At 39.8% G+C, this 23,938-nt stretch overlaps 1 protein-coding gene across 1 annotated transcript in view; it reads left to right on the plus strand.

Moving 5' to 3' along the window:
* Reps2 (RALBP1 associated Eps domain containing 2) overlaps positions 1-20,151 on the plus strand; it is a 230,421-nt gene extending 210,270 nt beyond the window's left edge. Inside the window, 2 exon segments of the mRNA XM_037198871.1 lie at positions 5,588-5,693; positions 14,456-20,151. Of these exon segments, the coding sequence (XP_037054766.1) occupies positions 5,588-5,693; positions 14,456-14,524 (175 nt within the window). The 3' untranslated portion in view covers positions 14,525-20,151.
* Positions 20,152-23,938: the final 3,787 nt, after the last annotated feature.

Genomic DNA, 23,938 nt, shown 5'->3' on the forward strand with positions numbered 1-23,938 from the left:
CATTTCCAACTGTAGAAAAGGCAATACAAGTTTGGGACTTAAAAGGTGCAGCCAGTTTCCTTGGGAGAAATTAAGGCCTGGAGAATGGCTAAGTTTTGACCTTTTCTTTTTTTTTAAATATTTTTTTTAATTTTATAATTAATTTAATTTTACGTATCAGCCACAGATTTCCCTGTCCTCCCTCCTCCCACCCCTCAGCCTTCCCTCCCAACCCCCCCTTCCCACCTCTTCCAAGGCAAGGTCTCCCCTGGGGATTCAGCTTGGCCTGGTAGATTCAGTTGAGGCAGGTCCAATCCCCTCCTCCCTACACCAAGGCTGAGCAAAAAGGCAGGATCTCATGTAGTCATGGTGGGTTCTCTATGTAGCTGAGGATGATGAACTCCTGATTCAACTGTTTCACCACCCAAATGTTAGGATGATAGGTACAAGGCACCATACCCAGCCTAATATTTTCTCATTTAGAGAATCTCATCAATACTCTTTCTGGGAAGGATTTTTTTTTTTTTTTTGAGATAGGATCTTACACTGTAGCGCAGGCTTGCCAGGAACTCACCATGTAGCCTAGGGTGGCCCCAAACTCATGAAAATCCTCTTGACTCAGCCTTCTGAGTGCTGGTATCATAGGCATGAGCCACTATGCCTAGCTTATGTCCTTTAAAACATAATAAAAATGTATTGTATACATGTATGAGAATATCAAAGAATAAACAAAAAATACATTTTTCAAAATTTGAGTTTGCCACTTGAACAGAAAATAAAGTTCAGAAGGGTAGGATTGCTTGGTCCTGGAAGCTGGGCATATTGTCTTCCTGTTCTGGATTTCTTTGGGATTTGCCTTTATTCATATAAATAATGGCAACTTGTCACCAACATATTTATTTTTCAGGTCACATAGAAAGAGAGAAAGAACAAATGGGGAAAAGGCAGCTTATTGCTAAGATCTTTCTGGTCTTACTGGCTCAAAACTTAGTCACATGTTTTCACCCACCAAGGCAACAGAGAAACAATTATTTGCTGAACAGTTAGTTGCATGTCTTCCTCCACTGGGACATGGAGTAAAAGGCTAGGGGAATTTGTAGGTGCAAACTTCAGAAGCAATTAAGAGGCAAGATAACCACTTTTCCTGAACTGTTAACAGGTGACCTGGCCCTAACACTGTGTCTGATTTGGGACCTGATCTTTGCTTTACCTAGAACTCCTTTGGTTGCGAATGTGCGGGGGTGGGTGGGGTGGGGTGGGGGGTACTTAGAATATCTTAGCATATTCTTTCTTTAAGGAACCATATTCATTGTGAAGATGTAGGGGTTGGCTTGTAGAAAATAGTGACAGAAACAGATCATAAAAGGGGGCTGCAAACCTTTGGGCTCCTGACATTTGTCTAGTCTTCTAAAGGATATTTGTTAGTTTTCTCTGTGAAGAAGTCTACCACCTTCAGCTCTGTAGGTTGATTGACTTGCTCTGCAGGGCCAAGGCTGAACTGGATTCATAACTGTCACTCCATATACCTGAGAGAGAGAAGCTGCCTAGGTCACTGGGCCCCAGCATCCATTCAAGTTTGAGACTGGAAGTCATCAGACAAACATGACTACAGGCCATCTGCCCATGTAGGTGGAGGGAGGTGATGGAGACAGTTCTTGGAGAAGGAGAAACTGTTCTAAGCTGACTCACATAGCATAGCGGTAGTTTAAGGATAAGAGGCATCTAGTTCTGATTGACTTCTTCCTGTAAACTTTAAAATTTGAACTATATAGATCACAGAAACTAACAAAAAATAATACCAAGCAAGCTTGTTTATCTTTCATGTAGTTTGTCCCAGTGATTACATTTTACCTAACTAGAGTCAGGATAATTCTATACCACTTTATCACATGTTATCATAGTGTATAGATTTGTGTAGTTCATCATTATAATCAACATTCTACCTCCTATTCTCTGACACTCATAACCCCTAGCAAACACTTGTCTAATTTTCCTTTCCTATAATTTTGTCACTTCAAGAATGCTATATAAATGGAATCATGTAGCACGCAACCTTTTGGATTTGACATTTTTTTCTCAGCATACATTTAGTACATAATAAAAAAAATTACATTCCAGGACACTTACCCCAAAGAAAGGAGAACTTTCATCCCTTAACATCCATCCAAGTGGATAGATGTGTGTATCATCCAACACTGTGGAGCAGAATCCTATGGCATGGATATACCAATTTGTTTAGACATTCTCCTATTAAGCAATATTTTGGCTGTGTGGAGTTGTTGACGATCACAAATAAAGTTGCTGTAATCATCTCTGCACAGGTTTTTTTATCTTTAAATATATTTTCTTTTGTTTGGGATGAGCATCCTGAACTGTAATTTTTTGGATTGTTTGCTAAGTATATGTGTAGTTTGAAAAGAAACTATTATCTTCCAGAATGGAGGTACCATGGCATATTCCCACCAGCAATGTAATGAGATACTAAATTTCTCCATGCCTTTGCAGTGTTTGGTGGTGTTCCTTTTTTAATTTTAGTGGGTATGTAACTCCGTGTCATTTTGATCTTAGTGTGTATTTCTCTAAAGGCCAGTGATGTTAAAAAGCTTTTCTTTTGTATGTTTGGCATCACGCACACTCTTTGGTGATCCATCTCTTCCTCTCCTTTGCTGATTTTCTAATTCTTTTTTTTTTTTTTTACTGTTGCATTTTGAGTTCTTTTTTTTTTTAAGCGAAGAAGGGTTCATATTGGCTCACAGTTTGAAGAGCTACAGTGTAACATGGTGGGGGGGGCATGGCAGTGAGCACATAAGGCTGCATTGGCAGAGACACAGTCAGGAAGCAGAGAGACAAATGCTAGCTCCGAGTTTTGAGAGCTTTCTGTGCTCTGAGTAGAAATCCAGGGTTAGATGTGTTGTTTTCATAGATCTTGTCCCACTCTGAAACTTGTCCTCTTTACAGGCCGTTGTGTTTTTCTTTTTCTCTTTCTTTTTTGTTGTGTTCTTTTACTTGTTGCTATTCAGTGTATTATATATTCATATATTGACTATTATCCTGGAGCATGTATTGCCTTACCAGAAATGTTAGTAACTAATGTTCTTTCAAGTAGACAGTTTTGAGTTTGTATACTTCAACAATAGCTCTGTGTTCCTGCAGGGAGGAAGGGTGAGTTTTTACTTCATCCCAGTATTAAAAACCCACAATTACCTGGGCAGTGGTGGCGCACGCCTTTAATCCCAGCACTCGGGAGGCAGAGGCAGGCGGATCTATGTGAGTTCGTGGCCAGTCTGGTCTACAAAGCGAGTTCCAGGAAAGGCACAAAGCTACACAGAGAAACCCTGTCTCAAAAAACCAACCAACCAACCAACCAACCAAACAAACAAACAAAAAACCCACAATTGAAATAAATTTCATTTCAAGGATCAACAGTTTTAGAATGTGAGATAGTACTTGTTCAGAAGTAGATGCTACTCAAGATGTTACCAGAATAGCAAGATCTGTAGATGTGCCATTGAAACCAAATCTATGTACTTGAACAAATGTCTGAATATCAAATATCTCAAAGTCAAAGAAAAAAATCTTCTAGAACGTTGTTGCTTTTGGAAAAAGCACTAAAATTGGGCAGAGGCACAGGTTTTCTCTAATAGACATTTAAATTTGTTTGTTGTAATGCCAAGGAATGCATCATGTATCAAAATTCAAGCATTCTTATGTATATTTGTTATATCGGTTTTATTTTCAAAATCGTACTTTGTAGTATTAGTTTACTTTTATTGTATTCTGGCATATATTATTCATTCAGTAAAGGAGTTATGAATTAAAAATTTACTCTTCTATGTGGAACCTAGATAACTCTCTCTCCCTCTCTTTTCACATACACACACGCTCCTATATGTGCAACACTAGAATAAACACAGGGCATTTGTGAATAGGATGGATTCTAGTGGGAGAGGAAGGACAGAAAAGGGTATTGAATAGTGAATACTGGCCCAAGTGCATGATATATTTGAATGAAAATGTCATTATGAAACCTTTTACTTTGCACAATGAATACATGCTAATGAAATTATTTTCTTAAAAAGTAGAGGAGATTGATCAGTAGGTAAAGCACTTGGCTTTACTAGATTTGAATCCCAGAATTAAAACTGTAAGTACAACCTCTGAGTTTTAAAAATAGCAGACTTTCTTGCTTCTATATGGCTGAAACAACTAGCCTTTAAACTTACTGCAGAAGGGACTATGTCTTCTGCAGATTTGCAGGGTGTATCCCTTCAGGAAATAGTCATCATATGTATATGGTAGATCTGGACTAGGACCCATTCCCCAGTGATTGAAAATATGGTCATTTTTCTAGGAGAGTATGAATCACCTTTTAAATATGTTTCTTGCTATGGGATGAGAGTTTGTAAGTTACACTTGTGGTGACCATGTTGATTTATCATTCCTACCACAGAGTTTAGAAAATTAGGAGACTTATGGCCAAACAGTGTAAGTGAATACTTTAATAGAACCAAGTGTAACACATGATTGCCCCAGTTACACATGATCTCCCTAGTTACACATGATCTCCCCAGTTACACATGATCTCCCTAGTTACACATGGTCGCCCAGTTATACATGATCTCCCCAGTTACACATGATCTCCCCAGTTACACATGGTCGCCCCAGTTACACATGATCTCCCCAGTTACACATGATTGCCCCAGTTACACATGATCTCCCTAACTACACATGATCTCCCTAGTTACACATGATTTCCCCAGTTGCACATGGTCACTTCAGTTACACATGATCTCCCCAGTTACACATGATTTCCCCAGTTGCACATGGTCACTTCAGTTACACATGGTCTCCCTAGTTACACATGATCGCCCCAGTTACACATGATCTCCCCAGTTACACCTGATCTCCCTAGTTACATATGGTCACCTCAGTTACACATGATCTCCCTAGTTACATATGGTCACCTCAGTTACACATGATCTCCCTAGTTACACATGATCACCCTAGTTACACCTATTCTTTGAATTTAGTACTGACTTAGCTGATACAAAGGCATTCTCCATTTTCCTCAAGTGCCTCAGATATATTCTGGTACATATTAAAATTTATACTCTCTCTCTGTCCCTCCCCCTCCCTCCTTCTCTACTTTTCTCCCTCCCTTCTAAAGAAATAAAGGAGAATTAGGCTGTTTTGCTAAATTAATGTACTTTTTTCTTAAGAGAATGTTCTGTTCTTTTCCACCAGTCTTGTCCACTGAAGTAGATTCCATTAATGCTTCCACAAAAGGGCCATTGAGCTAATAGGAATTACTAGGAAAAATGCTTATTAAAATGTCTTGGAATAACTGGAACACAAATGTTTGAAAAGGCCCAATCACAGCCTTTATTCAAGTTGTAAAATGGGGTGTAAATTACCCATCCTGACCAATTTTGGTGCGGGCCTGCCTGCCTGCCGGCTTGCTGGCTCGGGAATAGGAGATATTATTTTTGGAGCCCTGGGATGTTACCCTTTGTCAGTTTAGCACGTCTCATGAATCTGAGTTTGACTTGCAAGGAAGACTCCAGACCTCTAAGTCTCTGTTCATCAAGCTGTTTGTACTGTCTTACAGGCAGTCTTCCAGACAGAAGAAGGCAATCCAGACGGCCATCCGCAAAAATAAAGAGGCCAATGCAGTGCTGGCCCGCTTGAACAGTGAGCTTCAGCAGCAGCTCAAGGTAAGAGTGGATCCCCATTTGGATCCCTTCCCTTTACTCTGGCTTTGTGTTTTCATCATCAGCTCTCCATTCCTTTTGCTAAGACCCACTTTTGTTCTCAAAGCTCTTTTAGTTGGTAGAGAATGGGTGTATTTAAGTTTCAAGGGTTGGCTCTTGAATGCTTAGACTAAGATTAGTTACTTCGATATGGAGGCTGTATATTGTGCAGTAAATGAAGCCACTTACAAACTGTATTCTTTGTTGTCCAAAGCTTCTGAGTAAGGTCATAATTGTTTAGATCTTCTATGAATGATTCTACATGTTGGTGGAAGTAGGCAGCCTTAGTTAACCCCTTTTCTGGTACCTTGGAAATGGCTCCATTTCACGTTCTCAAGGGCATTAGCCCTGTTTTTCTCACTTATTTCTCTCCATCATTTCTCCTGTACATCAGTTTCTCAGGCTGCTCTAACTATGTACCATAAATTAAGTGACTTGCTACAGTAGTGCTTTATTTTGTCATGGCTCTGGAGTTTGAAATCAAGGTGTTATCCAAACCATGCTGTCTCTGAAGGCTTTAGAGATGACTCTTTTTTGCTTCGCAAGTCCAGGTAGTTTCTGGCAATCCTTGCCCTTCCTTGACCTGTACATAAAAAGTTCCAATCATCTCCATTGTCACATGGCATTTTTCTGGTGTCTTACTTGTTATCTGTTTTGTATTGTACTTTTGATTAAGAGCACCAGCGACTCGATCTAGCATGGTGCCATCCTCACATGATTCTGTTCACATGGAAAATCAGGTTTACAGGTTCTGGGAGCTAGGCCTTGAGCATGTTTTGGTGGGACATGATTTTCCTGGGTCATTCTTAACCCACACATAAACAACTCCAGCATTAGCAATTCTCATTGGGTAGCTACTGCTCTGGTTCTCTGGTCTTCTTCATGTGAATTTTCTTAGAAATTATTCTCATTCACTGTTTTTACTTTCTGTTTTCTCTCTCTCCCACCTTAGTGTGGTCTTGCTGTCTTCCCACATTCCTCTTATGGCCAATGGGCTTTGGTTTGTTTAATTAATTAATTAAGGTTTTAGAAGAATCTACATAAATGGCCATGCTTTCCTCTAAAATTACTTTTCTTCTTTCTTCCTTCCTTCCTTCCTTCCTTCCTTCCTTCCTTCCTTCCTTCCTTCCTTCCTTCCTTCCTTCCTTCCTTCCTTCCTTCCTTTCCTTCCTTCCTTCCTTCCTTCCTTCCTTCCTTCCTTCCTTCCTTCCTTCCTTCCTTCCTTTCATTCTCTCTCTCTCTCTCTCTCTCTCTCTCTCTCTCTCTCTCTCTCTCTCTTTCTCTCTTTCTTTCTTCCCTCCCTCCCTCCTTCCTTTTTTATTTTATTTTATTTTTTTGTTTTTTTTTTTTTCAAGACAGGTTTTCTCTGTGTAGCCTTGGATGTCCTGGAACTTGCTCTGTAGACCAGGCTGGCCTCGAACTCTCAGAGATCTGCCTGGCCTTGCCTCCAGAGTGCTGGGATTAAAGGTGTGCACCACCACCACCACCACCACCACCACCACCGCCTGGCTTGCTTTTCATTTTTTTTTTTAAAAGATGGGGCCTTGATAAGCAGCTCAGGATGTCCTAGAACTCAAAATCCTCCTGCCTCAACCTCCCGAGCTCTGGGATGACAGGTCTGCAGCACTGTGCCCATCTGGAAAGAGTGTTTGTGACTGAGATCCTGTGCTTTACTCCTTTGCCTTCTACCCCACGGGTGCTGCTTTAACATTCTCTATCCCCTTCCATCCCTGACTTTTGTGTACTCCCCACCTCTGCCAAGACATTTTATTACCGAACTTTTAAAGACATAGAAAGTTTGGAAGAACTGGACAGTGAATATGTGTACGAACACTGCTTTAGTTCTGTTATTACAATTTTATTATGTTTGTTTAGTATGCATGTGTCAGTTTGTCTCCTCTATTCACCAGTTTATTTAATTTTTGACACATATTCAAATAAATTACCAACATCTGTATACATTCTCTAAATACTTCAGCATGCACATTGTTAGCTAGTGTTGAAGTTTTTATTTGAGACAGGGTCTCTCTACATCATCCCTGGAACTCACTATGTATGCAGAACAGGCTAGCCTTGTAGAGTTCAATTTTTTATGGGTTTTTCTTATGACATGAAATTTAACATATACAAATCTTAACTGTATACTTGGCGATCTTGTAACAAATGTATATAGAAGGCAAACTCTATGGATGTAGAGACCATTGCCATCACCATAGGACACTTCCTCACTTACCCTCCCATTTCACTTCTACCCCACCACAGGGCAGCCACCATTCGGATTATTTTATACTGTAGTTTTGCCTGTTCTGTAACTCTATATGATGGTATCCTAAATCAAATACTTTTGCCTCAAGTTTTCGAGATTCATTTATTTTGTTGAATGCACGAAGAATTTGTTCTTTCATTGCTACCTAATACGGCACTGAGTGAATATGCCATCATCCCATTATCAGGTCTCTTGATGGAAACTTGAGCTGTTAACAGTTTTAGAACATTGTGAGTAAAACTGCATCACTGAACATGTTTCTTTAATAACATGCTTTTTCTTACTCTGGGAATTTCATGCAATGTGTTTGGATCATAGTCACCCTTCTCTTCCCTCATATCTGTTTTTAATAACCCACTGAGTCAGACTTGTACTGTCCCTATATTTGTGTGTGGGGGGTCATTCATTGCAGCTAGCTGGAGGGACCATACCCCTAAAGAAAACCGACTCTCCCTTGGGTAGCAACCATAGCCTGCCAATAGTGGGGCTTCTGGGCTCTCCCCATCCATGCTTGAAAGTTCATAGGCAGTCATAACTTCTGTGAGTTCATGCGTGCAGTGGGCCTGTCATTTTCAGAAAGCACTATTTTGCCCTAGTCCTCTTTACAACCTGTGGCTCTTATATTCTTTATGCCTCCTCTCCAAAAATGTTCCATGAAACTTGCAGCGAGGAGTGATGTATATGTTCCGTTTATGACAGAGCACTCCACAGAAACTTTGGACATGTTTTTGTGTGGAAATATATTCTCATTTATCCTAACAGAATAAGTTGATGTCAACTAACAGGAACAGTTGATAAGTGTTTTAGTTAGTTTTCTATTGCTGTGAAGAAACAACATGGTCAAGGAAACTTATAAAAAGGAAGCATTTAATTGTATGAGCTTACTGCAGTTTCGGAGGACGTGTCCATGGACATTATGGTGGGGAGCATGGCAGCAGGCAGAAAGGCATGGTGCTGGAGCAGTAGCTGAGAGCCTGCATTTTATCTGCAAGTTTCAGGCAGAGAGAGGGATTAGGTCTCGGGGCGGGGGACTTTTGAAAGCTCAGAGCCTCCCCTGCTCCCCAGTGACATACCTCCTCCAATAAGGCCATATCTCCTACTCCTTCCCAAATAGTTCTACCAACTGGAGACTCAAATATATGAGTGTATAGAGGGCCATTCCTGTTCAAAGTACCATAGTAAGTATATGTAGCGTAGCTGATTTTATTAGAAATTGTACCTTTTAAAAGTGTGTTTATAGCATTTTATACTCTGCCCATTAATGTGTGAGAATTTTAAATTTTTGTCAATATTTGATTTTATTTTTGTTGATTTTAGCCTGGCCTGGGATAAGGTAATTTTTTCTACTTCCTTGATAACTAATTATGTCCTTGATGACTAATTATGTCATTTATTTTTTTATGTGCCTATTAGCCTTTAATATATATCTTATGAAGTATATTTTCAAGTGTGTTTAAAGATTCATTTATTTACTATGTATACAGTGTTCTGCCTGCCAGAAGAGGACACCAGATCTCATTACAAAAGGTTGTGAGTCACCATGTGGTTGCTGGGAATTGAACTCAGGATCTCTGGAAGAACAGCCAGTGCTCTTAACCACTGAGCCATCTCTCCAGCCCCATGTTGTTTGTTTTTGAGACAAGGTCTCCCCGTGTAGTCCAGGCTGGCCTTGAACTCAGGATCCTCCTATCTCAGTCTCTTGAGTGTTGGGATTATATGTATGTGCACCCACATTTGAATTTTTTTTGGTCAGTTTTTACATTGAGATTCTTATCTACCCTGGCTTCCATTGAGTTGTGGGCAGATACCTTTTTACATATTTTGATTGTTAATAATATTAGATATGTTTGTCAATATTTCCTTCTAGTGTTTGTATCACCTATTTATGTAATAACTATATACTTTTATGAGCAGATACTTCAAATTTTGATAGAATCCAAACTTGCCATTTTTTAAGCTTATTACTTTCTATGTAAGGAAACTGCATATCTCTAGGTTATAAAATAATTCTCACACATTTTCCTCTAGCAACTTTATTGCTTCTTCTTTTACATTTTTAAATTAAATTTGTACGTGATGTGGCATTAGGGTTAAGGTTCATTTCCCCCATTGTAGTATTTCCTTAATCCAGTACCATTTGATGTAAAGACTTTTCCTCCCTTGGCTCACTCTGGTGTCATTATCCTAACTCTAATGACCTATAATTGGAGGTTCAGTTCTGGCTTCTTACTCTGTTCCATTAGTCTTTCTGTGGCTCCTTATGCTACTATCACACAGTCTTGATTGCTGTTGCCTTATACTGTCTTGAAATGTGGCAATATAAAAATTTCAACTTGTCCCTTTCCATGATTCCATTGGATATTGTCAGCCTTTTGTCTCATGCAAATTTGAGAATGGGTAGGAAAGTACCACAAAATAAAAACTCATTAGCAGTACTGTTAGGTTTGCATTGATTCTATCAATCAATTTAAGGAGAGCTGGCATGTAAACCATGTTGATTTTGCTAATCTGAAAGTAGAGGAGTATCTACAACTATTTGTCTTCTAAATTACTTCTGAGGGGTTCTGAGATTTGAGTACATAAGTCTTGCATATCTTTTGACAAATTGTCCAAAATTTTTGTGACATTATTGCAAATTGGATTTTAAAAATAATTCCATTGTTCAGTTGAATTTGTGAAGGTCCCAAGATATAAGATCAATACACAAAATAATCAGTCATAGTCTTGTATATAAGTCATAAATAATTGGTAATGGAATTTTCTTAAAGTACCACTTCATAGTAGCTGGCCTCTTCCCCCAAATGAAATACTTAGGTACAAATCTATCAGAACACACATAAGATTTGTTATGCTAGAAACTAAAAAAAAAATGCTTCTGAGAGAAATCCAGGGAGACCTAAAGGTACAGATATGCTTTATTTGTATATTTGGAAGATTCAATAGAATAGAGTTGTCATATTTCTCTCCAGTGATCTTTAGATTCATGACAATACCAATTAAGATCCCAGCAGGAATTTTTTATGAATATAAACAAGCTGATCCAAAAATTTGTATCTGAGGGCCGAGGAGCTTGGAATTGCTAAAGCAGTGTGAAAAGGAAGAGCAAATGAAGAAATCATTGTCAAGCTGCTGTCATCAAGACAGTATGGTGCTGAGAGCAGTGTATAGATCCGAATCCTGAAATAGATCACATAAATAAAGCCATTTGATGAAGGACAATGATGCAAAATCAACCCAACAAAAAGCTGGTCTGCGACCATGTTTAACAGTTGGTTGTCTGTATGTAACAGATAGGGAATCTTGTTCGAAGTCTCACTCCTTCAAAGATTAACTGAAAAATGGCTCCTGTGTGTAAATGGAAAGCGTAACTACAAGACGTTTAGGAGGAAACAAAGGAAACAACCCTCATGACTTGAGGTTAGACATGACCTTAGTATAAAAAAATGACTAAAAGCATAATCTCTAAGAAAATAACTTAGTGTATTGGCCTTCATTAAAGTTAAAACACTTTTGTTCTGCCAGAACCACTAGAGAGTGAAGATACAAGTTACAGAGGGGGAAGAAATATTTTCAAACTACACATGTGACAGAGAACTTGTGTTCTGATTAAAAAATAACTTTTTAAACTCAAAAGTAAATCCAGGGGGAAAACCTTCAACTATCATTCTGCTAAAGAAACACAGCAATGGAATAACTAATAATGACATTTTATCACCCCATAGATCAGTGTCTCAGCCCTCATCAGAGAAGCTGCTTCTTGGAGCAGATGGGAACTAACAGAGACCCACCAGTAGACAATGTACAGAAAGTGAGAGGCTTTGGATCACTCAATCTTAAATGGGATGTCTTCAAGCTCCCCCGATCCAGGGCTCAGGAATCTATGTAGAAGGGGAGATGGGAAGATTATAAGAGCTCGAAGTGGTGGATAACTCCAAGGAAATAGCATTTTCCAGATGTAACAAGACTGGAGCACGCATGAACTCTCAGAGACTATGATAGCATACACAGGGCCTGCGCATGTCCAAGCTAGACAAAACTTCCAGCATGGAGAAGGGCGAAGTGGACACAGACTCCCACCTCTAATTAAGAAGCAGTTTGCAATTGATGCCTGCTGGGAAAGTGAAAATCAACTTTCTCCAATGGAACCTCCCTGGTATATTGACCATACTTCAGGGAAGGCCCCATACCCAGCATTAGTTGCCTGACACACAACGAATATCCTACCTTCCCCCTCTTCCCTCTCCCTCCCCCTTCCTCCCCACTCTCTATGCCTTTTGTTTTGTTTTGGTATTTTTGTCTTATTAATTTTCTTTCTTTCAACTTGTTTGTCTGTTTTGACTTTAATTTTTTTTGAGAGAGTGAGAAAGAACATGAAGTGGGTAGGTAGGGAAGTAGGGAGGATCTGAAATGAGTTGGGGGAGTGTAAGGAATATGATCAAAATATATTGTATGAGAAAATTTAAATAAAAATTTAAAAAAAGAATAAGAACTCTAAAAAACCAAACATTTCAATTTAAAAATTGGCAAAGGACTGGAACAGATATTTCACCAAGGAGCATGTAGGATAACATAAATACACAAGAGATGGTACTCTACATCATTGGCCACTTGGGAAATGACAATTTATGCTAGGGTTACATACTACTATACACTTACTAGAACTGTTGAAACAGAACATGACACCGTCAGAGGAAGGTGACTGGAACTTCATGCATTGGCTGTGGGGCTGCAAAATGGTACCCTCCCCCTGGAAAGTCATTCAGCACTCTTTTGAAGTGATTTGTATTTTTATCTCATTTTTACTTCATTAACTTCATTTTTATTTCATTTGGCTTTATCCCCTCATCTCTCCTTTTGCTTTTGGGTAGATCAGCTTCATCCATTGTTCTTTTTGTTTCTTTTCAGTTTTGTTTTATTGAGAGAGGATCTCATATAGTTCAGGCTGACATTAAATTCACTAATGGATGCCAGGTTGGCTTGAACTCCTTTTAATTATCCTTCCTTTACATCTTAAGTGCTGAAATTCCATGCACATGCCACTGTGACCTGCGCATGTGGTTCTGGGGATAGAACTCTTTAAGGCAAGCATTCTAGCAACTGAACTCCGTTCTTTTTGTATATCACATTCACAAAAATCATTTGCTCCCTTGGAGCCTTTGAAGTTGTCATTTAGTCACCCTGCATATCTTCACCCCACATGTTTAAGTAGCTTCCTTCCAGCTTCATTCATGTCTCTGCTCAAGTTGCATTACCTCTAGGCAATGTTCCCTGGTCATACTTTCTTCTTTCTCTCCCCATCTGTTGCTCTCCAGTGCATCGTCTTTATTTCCTCTGAAATCTGTCTTCTTCGCTCATTTCATTGTCTTGCCACCCATTTGAATAGAAGCCCTAAAAAGGCACTGGCCTGCTCTTTCTTGGGTTTTGCTGATACCATCATAGCTAGAGCAGCATGTGACCTAGAGCTAATAGATATAGAAGATAGGTTGCTAGGAGTATGAATGAATGAACATTTGTTGAGTTCTGTACATTGGTTTTCCAATATATGTTGGCTTTCTGGAACATCTCAGAATTGAGCCTTTTCTCTGAAAAATCTGTTTTAAGACTGAAAGTTTGTTGGGAGCAGGGTCTATACCTAACACTGATTGCTTTTGGGAAACTATTGCTCATACCGAGTTGCCTTATCAAGCCTTAATATGAGGGGAGGAGCTTAGTCCTACCTCACCTTGATGTACCATGCTTTGTTGACTCCCATGGGAGGCCTGCCCCTTTCTGAACAGAAACAGAGGAGGAGTGGATGGGTGGTGGTGCACAGAGGGAGTGAGAGGAGAGGAGGGAGGGGAAGCTTCAGTCAGGATGTAAAATAACTAAATCAATGTAGTAAAAGAAAAACGACATAGTTTGAATTTCCAAATAGCAGATTACTGTCTGTCTCTTCTTCCTTTTACCCAGAAATTACTTTAAGTTAGCTGAATTATGTGCAAGAGCCTGGAAAAGAGACTTTGATGGAAGGATGGCCAGTGTATCTTTTTATCCTTCATCCCTAGCTAAATATTGTGCCAGAAAAGAAGCCAGAGATTGCAACTAGAAACTTAGTTGAAGTGACTCATAGTTCTGTACTGGGAGTCGCTTTCTCCTTTAGTTCTCCCGTATTAGCTTTTTTAATATTTCATGTCATTCTCTGCTGCCTTCTGAGCCCATGAACACAGAGTGAGGCTAAGGCAGGCTTGCAAAGAAAAGTTGAGCAGTTGCATTTCATCATCTTCAGAAAGGCATTGAAAGGTTAGTGATTGTGAAACTCTCTTTGTCTAATCACCAGCATTGAAAATGGTGCCTTCCAGACCACATGTCCCTGAGTGTCTGTCAGTCCAGTTCTGCATTTCCTTTGACTGTATAAAGAAATAGGGATGAACCTGAGAAATGATGGCTTTTCCTTTTCTTTCCCTTGTTTTGTACATTTTAGGAGGTTCATCAAGAACGGATTGCATTGGAAAACCAATTGGAACAACTTCGTCCAGTCACAGTGTTGTGACATCCTCAAGTCTTGAGTGACAGTGGATGACCTTGTCTGCCAAGATCTTTCTTTTGTTTGAGCCCAACCACTTGTCATAGATGTCTGAATGTCAAAAGCTGTGAGCAGCACAATATATTCTGTATGATTTTCTCTTTTGCACTACTCTTGTATATTTTACAGTGGTGGTAAAAATGTCTTCAACTGATTATTGTACTTAAAATCTTAATTATCAGCTACTTGGGAGGCTGAAGCAGGAGGGTCACAAGTTCAAGGCCATCTTGAGAAGCTTATTGAGACACCGTCTGAAATAAAATGTAAAAAGAGAGCCAAGGATATAGCTCAGTGGTAGAGTGCTCGTCTGATATGCAGAAAACCCCAAGTTTAATCCTAAGTACCATTTAAAAACTTTACTATCAGTGGAATTTATCTTCCATTTTAACCACTTTTAAATATTTCTCCTTATTAAAATTGGTCTTGTATCAGATAACTCAGAGCATTATTTATTTAAGAATTTATAATTTTTACAGAACCTAATGATGAAGTTCTAGCAGGATGCTCATTTTATTCTTGTGTGTTTCATACAGAAGGTTGGTTTCCTGAATAATGTGGATTCCAACTGGATAGTCTTAGGCATGACTACAATAAAAACAAAAGCTGAAATATAATTAAAGCATCAGATTTACACTGGCACTGTGCCCTCTACCACTATATGCCAAAAAACGCTTCTCTAGTGCCATTTTGATATTATATCAGCTATAAATAATACATGACTATTGTTTTCTATTAAATATCAGAATGGGTCTTTACACCTATGTGAAGTAGTGATTTTGGCAATGAACTGTTCAACTTGGCCAATCTCAGCCACCAACCTAGATAACTCAATCCTTTTCATGTACGTTTTTGGGCAAGTACAATCTACTTTAATTTCCTTGCCTAATCAAATTAAATAGTTTCCAGATCACTACTTTTATCCTGCATGAGGATAACATCTCTGTAAATGCATGATCTTGGAAACTACCCATCAAATATGAGTAGCTGGATATTTACCTATTTGTTGTTGAACCCAGGTATCCAGGTTGAGAAGGGAAGGGTAATGGCTACCAACTCTCCAATTGTTGTCTTTATTTTAGCCTGGATTTCAAATGCGTTGGGTCTGAAGACATAATGAAAGAATGTAATCTTCACACTGGCTTTATGACTATTTGTTCTCTGTAAAGAGTGCCCTTGGGAAGTATTGACTTTATATACAGTTCAGAGGATCTCAGCTAACTCTAGTGGAAGTGAATAAAGCAAGCTCAAATTGCAGAAAGCCAGTATCCTGTAGAAATGTAGTAGTATAGCCCAGTTGAAAGTAGGAAATGACTGACTTATAGGGTCACAGGGTCCCTAGTTCACCAATCCTCAGCAGGGCATTCCAATGTTCACATTACTTTGAGAGACTTAAGGCATGACATACTGTCTCTTGTGCATTTTGCCAACCTACCCATTCTTTGCATAGTGGGATGTGGTGTGCACAGGGTACTTATTGAAATGGTTTTGGATAGATTTATAATATGCAAGATTAGGCTGTTGATTTCAATAGAGCTGAGAGCGCTTAGTAAAAATAGGCGTTTATTTAATACTTCCCTGTTCCTTTGGCAAGCTTTATCAGTAGCTTAATAACAGAAGAGAAGGGTTCAAACAGATGATGTTTTTCCAAAGAAAAACAAATTGTTGAATCTCTTCCATGCATATTTAAGGATTTGAAACTGATTTAATTTGGAAAGTCAGGAAACTTGAACTATTTCTGCATTTCCTTTTCTCCCTTGGCTGCCTTTTGTTGTTCTTGTAGGGAGGGCTCGGGGTTGAGTTTAAGCCCTCCTAAGATTATGAATGGGTCAGTGCAAATTTGTAGGTGACTTCTTTTTTCCTTATGCTGGGATATGGGGGCTGTGACAAATTTTCAACAGTGTTCTGATTGCAGCTGTTTCACAGCATGTTTGGTGTTTGGTACATTTAATACAGGAAAGACCAACATATGCACTTTATCTCAAAATCGTCCAGTGCATATGCCCTCACTTGCGGTAGCACTTCAAATCTACCAACCAGACACAGCCTAAGGAACGTTAGTCTAACTGTGTTTAACCACACTGACTTGCTGTTTCCCTGTGAAGTAAATGACCCAGGGAACTGGGTTGAGATTGGGATTTTATTTAGTTGTCTTTTTTTCCCTTAAAGGATAAGACTTGCATTGGACAATCAAGGCCCTTTGAGTGTCACAGCCTCATCAATATAGTTCTTGTGGAGCTGGGGATGAAACCTAGGACATCACGCATTCTAGGCAAACTCTGGGTCATACCTCCAGCCCATCACCAATATTTTAATTTAGGCATTTCATTAAACACCTACCAATAATACACACACACACACACACACACACACACACACACACACACACAGAATATTCTTAGCTGGACCCAATTTTGATCAATTTATGAGTTGCTTAAAAATGGATTTTTGAAAGGAAATATTTGTGTTTCTAAGTATATATTATTATATGACTAGTATTCATCCTTTATTTCTGTGTTTTCTTAGAATGTGTACTTTTAGGGTTACAATACCTGATACTGTTTTTTAGAGTCTTTAATATGATATAGGAAGGCAAGCACACTGAAATCACCTATAAAACTGCTCTGGAATTAATCGCCATCTGTTGTAAAAAGAAGCTTCTCTGATGAGGGATGAGAGATGCAGATTTGCTACTTGGACAGAATTCTACAGAATGAAGGCTAACACTGCCTCCATTCATAGGGGTTTAATTGCCTTGTTGCTCAGTTGTCTTACTGCATGGGGATCCTCCAGTCCTACAGATGAAAGCACAGTAGGAACTGATCTTGGGCTTATTGGGGTCTTTAGCATCTCTTGTAAGTGGCATACAGCATGTGGCCTCCTTTCTATCCATAGACCTAAAGCAAAACTCCAATGGTAAACAGAAAAAAAAAATGGATGTATAATGTGATAACCAAGGCAGATATTTGCTCTAGTTGGAAAGATCTAAGCACTTTATAAGTATCAGACAAGTGTTTGGGACTAATTGAGAAAGGAGTCAGCTTAGCTGGAAGCTGTGCCCATATGAATGTTAGGGCAGGGCCAGTGTTTCTCTCCTATAGCTAGCATGGGAAGATTACAACCCTAAAAACTGGGAGCTCTTTGCCCAGGAATCCACAAAAATAGATAGCTAGTGGTAGAGTTGGGATGCTAGCCTGATTTTATAGATTCCAACTTAGTCCTCTGTCAATCCTAAAAATAGATTAGAAAGCCTTTTCTGTTTATATTGAAATATATTGACTTAATTGGTCTTTAAATATGAAAACATCTTCTAAGGAGTTTTAGGTCTAGACATTTCTCTCAAATTTAAGTAAAAAATAAAATTTGAGGGAAAATGATATCATTAAACTGTTCTAATGCCTCACCTTTGATGATGCAGTACATTACTTTAAATCTTGGCAGAACTTTGGACAGCTATTGCTTTGAATAGATTCCAGTCCCATATTCCTGTGGGCACTTGCTTTCTCAAATAGACTACTGTGATAAAAATGAACTCAATATGTAGTAGCTTATAGTTTTCTCCAGTATATCTTTGGTCACTTGGGTCACAAATGGTCCATTTTAGCACATCTTAGGGATAGATAAGTAATCTAAACACATGAACTTTTCTTTTGACTTCCTACCAATGTCTGAACTATTGTAAAATATTTTTTCTTTAACTGTGGTTGACTGTATAGGATTTCTAAACATTTGTCTGTGTCCTAAATGGTCTCATAACCATGGACATAATAGATATATATAATTAGAATATCACTTAGACAATATCTGGAATTGATGTGATTCTTGCAATCAAAAAAGACATTTGCAAATGTCTTTTTCTAAGCAGTAGTTAGAAAGAGCTCAATTATAGTATTGCACCTTAAAGCTAAGACATTTGTTCAACACATACTACAATCACACCTCCAACTAGATATCATCAAGGGAATGAGGTCTTACAAATGTAAAAACAATTTGCCATCTCGTCACAAGCAGATGGCCCCATGTGACCACCAAGCAGGCTCCCTGGGTTGTGGTGTGAACAGTGTGGGTGAGAAGAAAAAGGAGGAGTGGTTAAAGAAATCCCCCCCTCACTAAATACAACGTGAGTGGCTTTGCTCTTTCCAGCGGATTGCTTCTGTTTTGAGTGTTCCCTTAAAACGCAGACTTCAACAGCTAGTTGACTTTCCACTCTAGTTATGGGTGTTACAGCTTTTTTGTATCATGACTCAGTGTGATTCAAGTTCCTAGTAAGAAGGGACGATCTGGATGTGGACAGGTCTCAGCCTGCACAGCTTGCTTCTCTTTCAGCACGGGCTGTGGGAACATCCCACCTGCACAGACAGGTTGATCACTGATGGCAGTTGGAATACATGTTACCGTGGGCCATTCTGCTTTGCCTGTTTGTGAAGAGAAATGCATTTAATTATATGAACCTCTCAAGAATAGCAGACAAGGAGGACCAGACTTGAAAAACAAATCATAGAGATTCTGAGAGTCGCTGCTCAGCCCCAAACAGACTTTCAGAGGAAGTCTTATAAATCTGTTTGAAGCAGCCACTGTGTGATTATGAGCTGGGCAGCCCAGGTCTATTTAGGTTTAGGCTTGTAGGCTTGCTTCCTACTTTGACTCTGGTCGTAACGGACACATGGAAAACACTGCATGTTGCAGTCGTTGGCGCTTGCTCTGTCTGCAGAAGCCTAGCTTTGCTGACAACTGTTGGAGAATGCTTAGTTTGCCTGTCTTGTGATTTCTCCTGTCAGCTAATATCGTGGCTGTGGGAAGTTAACGACACTAGGTTTATGACTCTGAAGAGCAGAGGACAGCAGGCATTACGAGGGCTTAAATTGGAATTTGGGGACTACAGTAAGGACACCCTCAGGTACCAGGTCCATAGCAGTCTGGGATGATAAGACTAGATCCTAAAGTTCTTTCAGGGAGCTCTGTCATGAGACTGAACACAGTACCCATCATATGCCGCTTTGATGAATAATTGTAGTTTCTGTTTCAAGTCACCTTGTGTGCCAGCTTCCACTGCACCTATCTTGGGAAGCAGGGATACCCTCTTCTTAAGAACTAGAACTGCCATTCTTTTCATCTTCAGCACAAGTAAGGTATTTAAGTGAGCCAGAGGCAAAAAGAGCCATTTTAGTCTTCATAGTGATCGGCTAAGAGAGATAATGAGCTGACTGTCTATTTTAACCTTGAAGGTAAAAATGTATATTATATTTTTTCACTATAGGTACATGTAACAGTAAAAAGTGTAACAGCAAAGTATATATTTGATGCTTTCTGTCTTTTCATGATATTGTGCTAACAAGTTGTGCTAATATGTAACTCAGCCAGAGTCTCATTCATTTGCTAACCATTGGGAACATTCTATGTATTTACCTTAAACATAAATCTCTGAGAGTGTCCTATATTTGGATTGTGATTTGTAGACTCATGCTAACTTTACTGCCTCTTTTTCACACTTGTTGAAAAATCTGTGAAGAACATAGTAAGTTAAGGATTTCCAACTTGGAAAATATACATGATGTGAAACTGAGGTGCTATGTTAAAAATAAATGTATGATAACTAAGTTGTTTTTATGGTGTCTTAGTGTCAGTGTTTCTGGTTTCCCTTTGGTCTTGTGTGCACTTAAATCTGGCAATGTGAAAGGAGTGGGAGGTCCTTTCCATTGAAATCGAAGTTGGAGGTTTAGTTGTTTTACTTCCTGGTAATTTAAGAGAGGTTCTTCAATATCTGTAAACAGTAAGCACTTAGCAGTCATGGGACATCAGGACAGACTCAATGTGGACTTTAAAGATCTACGGACTGGAAACTGGGCTTAATGTGGGGCCAGGTTACTTGCTTTATCTACTCAGTGTTTTTAGTTTGCGAGTGTTCCTAAGCCGGGTATACTCCTGTAATCCTACCACAGGCAGGAGGATCACAAGTTATTGACCAGCCTGAGCTACATAGTGGGTTAAAGGTCAGTATAGATAGGTTATATTGTGAAGCTATGTCTCAAAACCCAAACCAAACCAAAACAATAACAACAAAGACTGTTCCCATCATGATGACCTTAGCTAGAAAGGAAATTGTCTTTTCTCTTTTGCTGTGATAAAATACCTTAATAAAGCGCCGGGCAGTGGTGGCGCACACCTTTAATCCCAGCACTCAGGAGGTAGAGTCAGGCGGATCTCTGTGAGTTCGAGGCCAGCCTGGGCTACAAAGTGAGTTCCAGGACAGGCTCCAAAGCCACACAGAGAAACCCTGTCTCGAAAAGAGAGAGGGAGAGAGAGAGGAAGAGGGGGAGAGGGGGAAAGGGGGAGAGAGATGGAGAGAGGGAGAGAGGGAGAGAGGGAGAGAAAATTAAAGAAAAGAAGCCTTGGCAAAAGCAATTTCAGAGAGAAGGGGTCTGTTCCTTGCTCATAGCCCTTCATGGCAGAGAAGTCAGGTGGCATGCATGCCGCTGCTCACTTCCCTTTTTCCGTTCATACAGTTCGGGATCCCATCCAGGGAATGGTACCATCCACAGAGGAGGGTTCTTCCCACTGCAATTAATGTAATCAAGAGAATTTCCCAGATGTGCCCAGGGACCCATCTCCCAGGTGATTCCAGGTTTTGCCAAGTTAACAATACTAACCATCACAGGAGTGATGAAGAATAATGAGGAACAGTTGTCCCCAATCCTGACCAAATTCTCAGTTGCAACTTCTCACCTTTAAAAATGTGTATAATTTTAGGAAACACAAGTCTCCTATTGTCTGGATTTTCTGCTGTGTTGTAGTATCCATCTATTATGGTTTGGGCATTGCGGGGCGTTTATCCACCAACCCCACGGTTCCCCAGAGTTTTCTTGAGTGTGAGCAGCAGGAAATATTAGATAGAAGGATTCAGATTGTGGATATAAACAGATAGAAAATAAAAGATAGCCTCGAAAGAGTCTGAACCTATTCCAACGAATCCTGACTGTCTCTGCCCTAGGGTATTTATAGAGACACCAAGGGGTGGAACAAAAGACCTCCCCCCACACCCCTAGCACAGCCAAGTGCAGACCATCTCAAACACCTGCATTCAGGCCCGTGGTCCTAATCATCTTCTATGTGGACCTGCTGGGTAAAGCCATGAGGAACCCGAGAACGGGCTCCCACAGGGCATGTGTTAAAGGCTTGAGCCCAGGCCATGGTATCATTTTTGGAAGATTCAAAGGACTTTAGGAAGGGGTATGTCCTTGAGGGCTTGTCTTAGTTATGGTTTATGTTACTGTGAAGAGACACCATGACCACAACAACTCTAATAAAAGAAAGCGTTTGACTGGGGCTGGCTTACAGTTCAGAGGTTTAGTCCATTATCATCATGGCAGGAAGCATGGTGGCATGCAGACAGACATGGTGTTAGAGAAGGAGCTGAGAGTTCTATATCTGGATCCACAGGCAGCAGGAAGAGACTGATACCTCAAAGCCCACCCCCAGTGACACACTTCCTCCAACAACTCCACACCTACTCCAAGGCTGTATCTCCCATTAGTACCAGTCACTATGAGCCTGTGGGGACAGGTATTATTCAAACCACCACAGAGCTGTAATCTGTCCCAGGCAGTTCTCTGTCTCCTTGTTTTCTACTTGCCATAATGTGAGCTGGTTTTTTTTTTTAATCACATCCTCCTTTCCATGAAACACTGAAAATGTCTGTAACCGTAAGTCAAAATCTTTCTTCTGTTCATGTAAGGTGATTTTTTTTTGTCACAGTGACAAAAGTCTACCATGCTGTCCCTGAATTTGTTTTGTGTGTTGACCCGCCTTCTTTAGATCATTTACTATGCCCTTATTGTACAACCAAGTGCTGGCTCAGGAGCTGGAAATGAGACCACTATGACAAGCCTGTTGTTTCAAGAAGCTCACCGATCATTAGGATGGTGAAGTATAGATGAGCAGAGTACTCATATTCAGGGAGTGACTTGTGATTCCTCCATTTTCTGCTCTCTGAAAAGGAAGTATTTTACTCAAAGACTGCAAACTAATATTTCTAACATGACCTAACCTGCTAGTTTAATTTATTATCTATATTCTGGTGTGTGTTCCGGCAAAGTACCAGAGTCCAAGACACAAGAGAATAAACCTTTTGTAGGCAGAAATCCTATGGGACAATATGGGGTTTGTTTTGTTCCATCCTCAACCCCTTTATGAAGGTGGTACTATTAGGGGCCTGTGATGGTTGAAGACTGTAGAGCTCTCTCTTTGTCCAGAAGATTATCAATGTGAAGAAATAAAGTGTTGGGAAATGAAGTTGAAATATTGTTACTTTTGAAAAAGAGTGCTTAGTAAGTTTATTTAACAATTTGAAGAAATCCCCAAGCCTATCCCAGAAAATGCTCCAAGTAGAATGTCTCCATGGTCCAAGAGTCCTGTCATATTGTTTTCCAACTGTGAGATGTTCTAGGAGTGGGGACAGTGGTATTCACAGGCATCTGAGGGATGTTTCCCTCATAGCGTTTTCCTTTTAAACCCAGAAGGAACGGTGTTAAACCATAACCCTCACAGACCTTCCTTTGCGTTCCCTAACGCTCTCTTAGAGTGTGTAGAAGGCATTGGCACAGAAACTGGACAGATTTGAAGATTCAGCTGTGGGGCTCCTGTGGCATCATCGGTAGAGTAGTTGTTTACAGCCTAGACCAGCAAGAATGTTTTGGAGAGACGGACGGGTATGTGATCATTGATGTTTGGAATCATGAAAGACTTCATGTTGATAAGGACAGCTGGCTTTTAGTCCGTTTCATTACTTTTAAGTTTTCTAAGGAGAATTGCCTCGTATTCCTATATCTTGGGCTGACTTCTTCCGTCTTTGGTACAGCATTAGAGAACAGACTACATGCCTTCACTCTTGTATTGGCCTTAATCAAAACTACAAGGCTGCAGGAAAGCCAAGGGGAAGAAAGATAATGCTCATGGAATGGAATAAAAGAAGGCAAACAAATTAAATGCAGACACAGAGAACTGTGATGCAGATTCTTTGATATTCAAATGAAATTGGCTTGAACTTCCCCCCACGTGTGTTCAGAGCCTGTATACTGGTCTCCCTGGAGTTTCTGAGACACAGGTGATGGTGGAGAGATTATTGTTTTTCTCCTGTTGCTTCTGGCTCTTAGTGGCATCCTAGAAATTAGTTTCATAGATTATCTAGCCCCACCTCACACATCATATACACTGGGCATTCATATGTATGTGGAGGATGAAGCAAAATAGAAAAGAGGCAGCATTTATAGAATATTTAGGGTCACAACATACAGGCTGATCATACCATACAACTCCAGCACATATTGTTCATGTTTTTGTCTATATGAAAGATATCCCTTAGAGTTTGCGATGCACTGGGCTTCGAAG

This window comes from Peromyscus leucopus, chromosome X (assembly GCF_004664715.2).
Source record: "Peromyscus leucopus breed LL Stock chromosome X, UCI_PerLeu_2.1, whole genome shotgun sequence".
Classification (NCBI taxonomy): Eukaryota; Metazoa; Chordata; class Mammalia; order Rodentia; family Cricetidae; genus Peromyscus; species Peromyscus leucopus.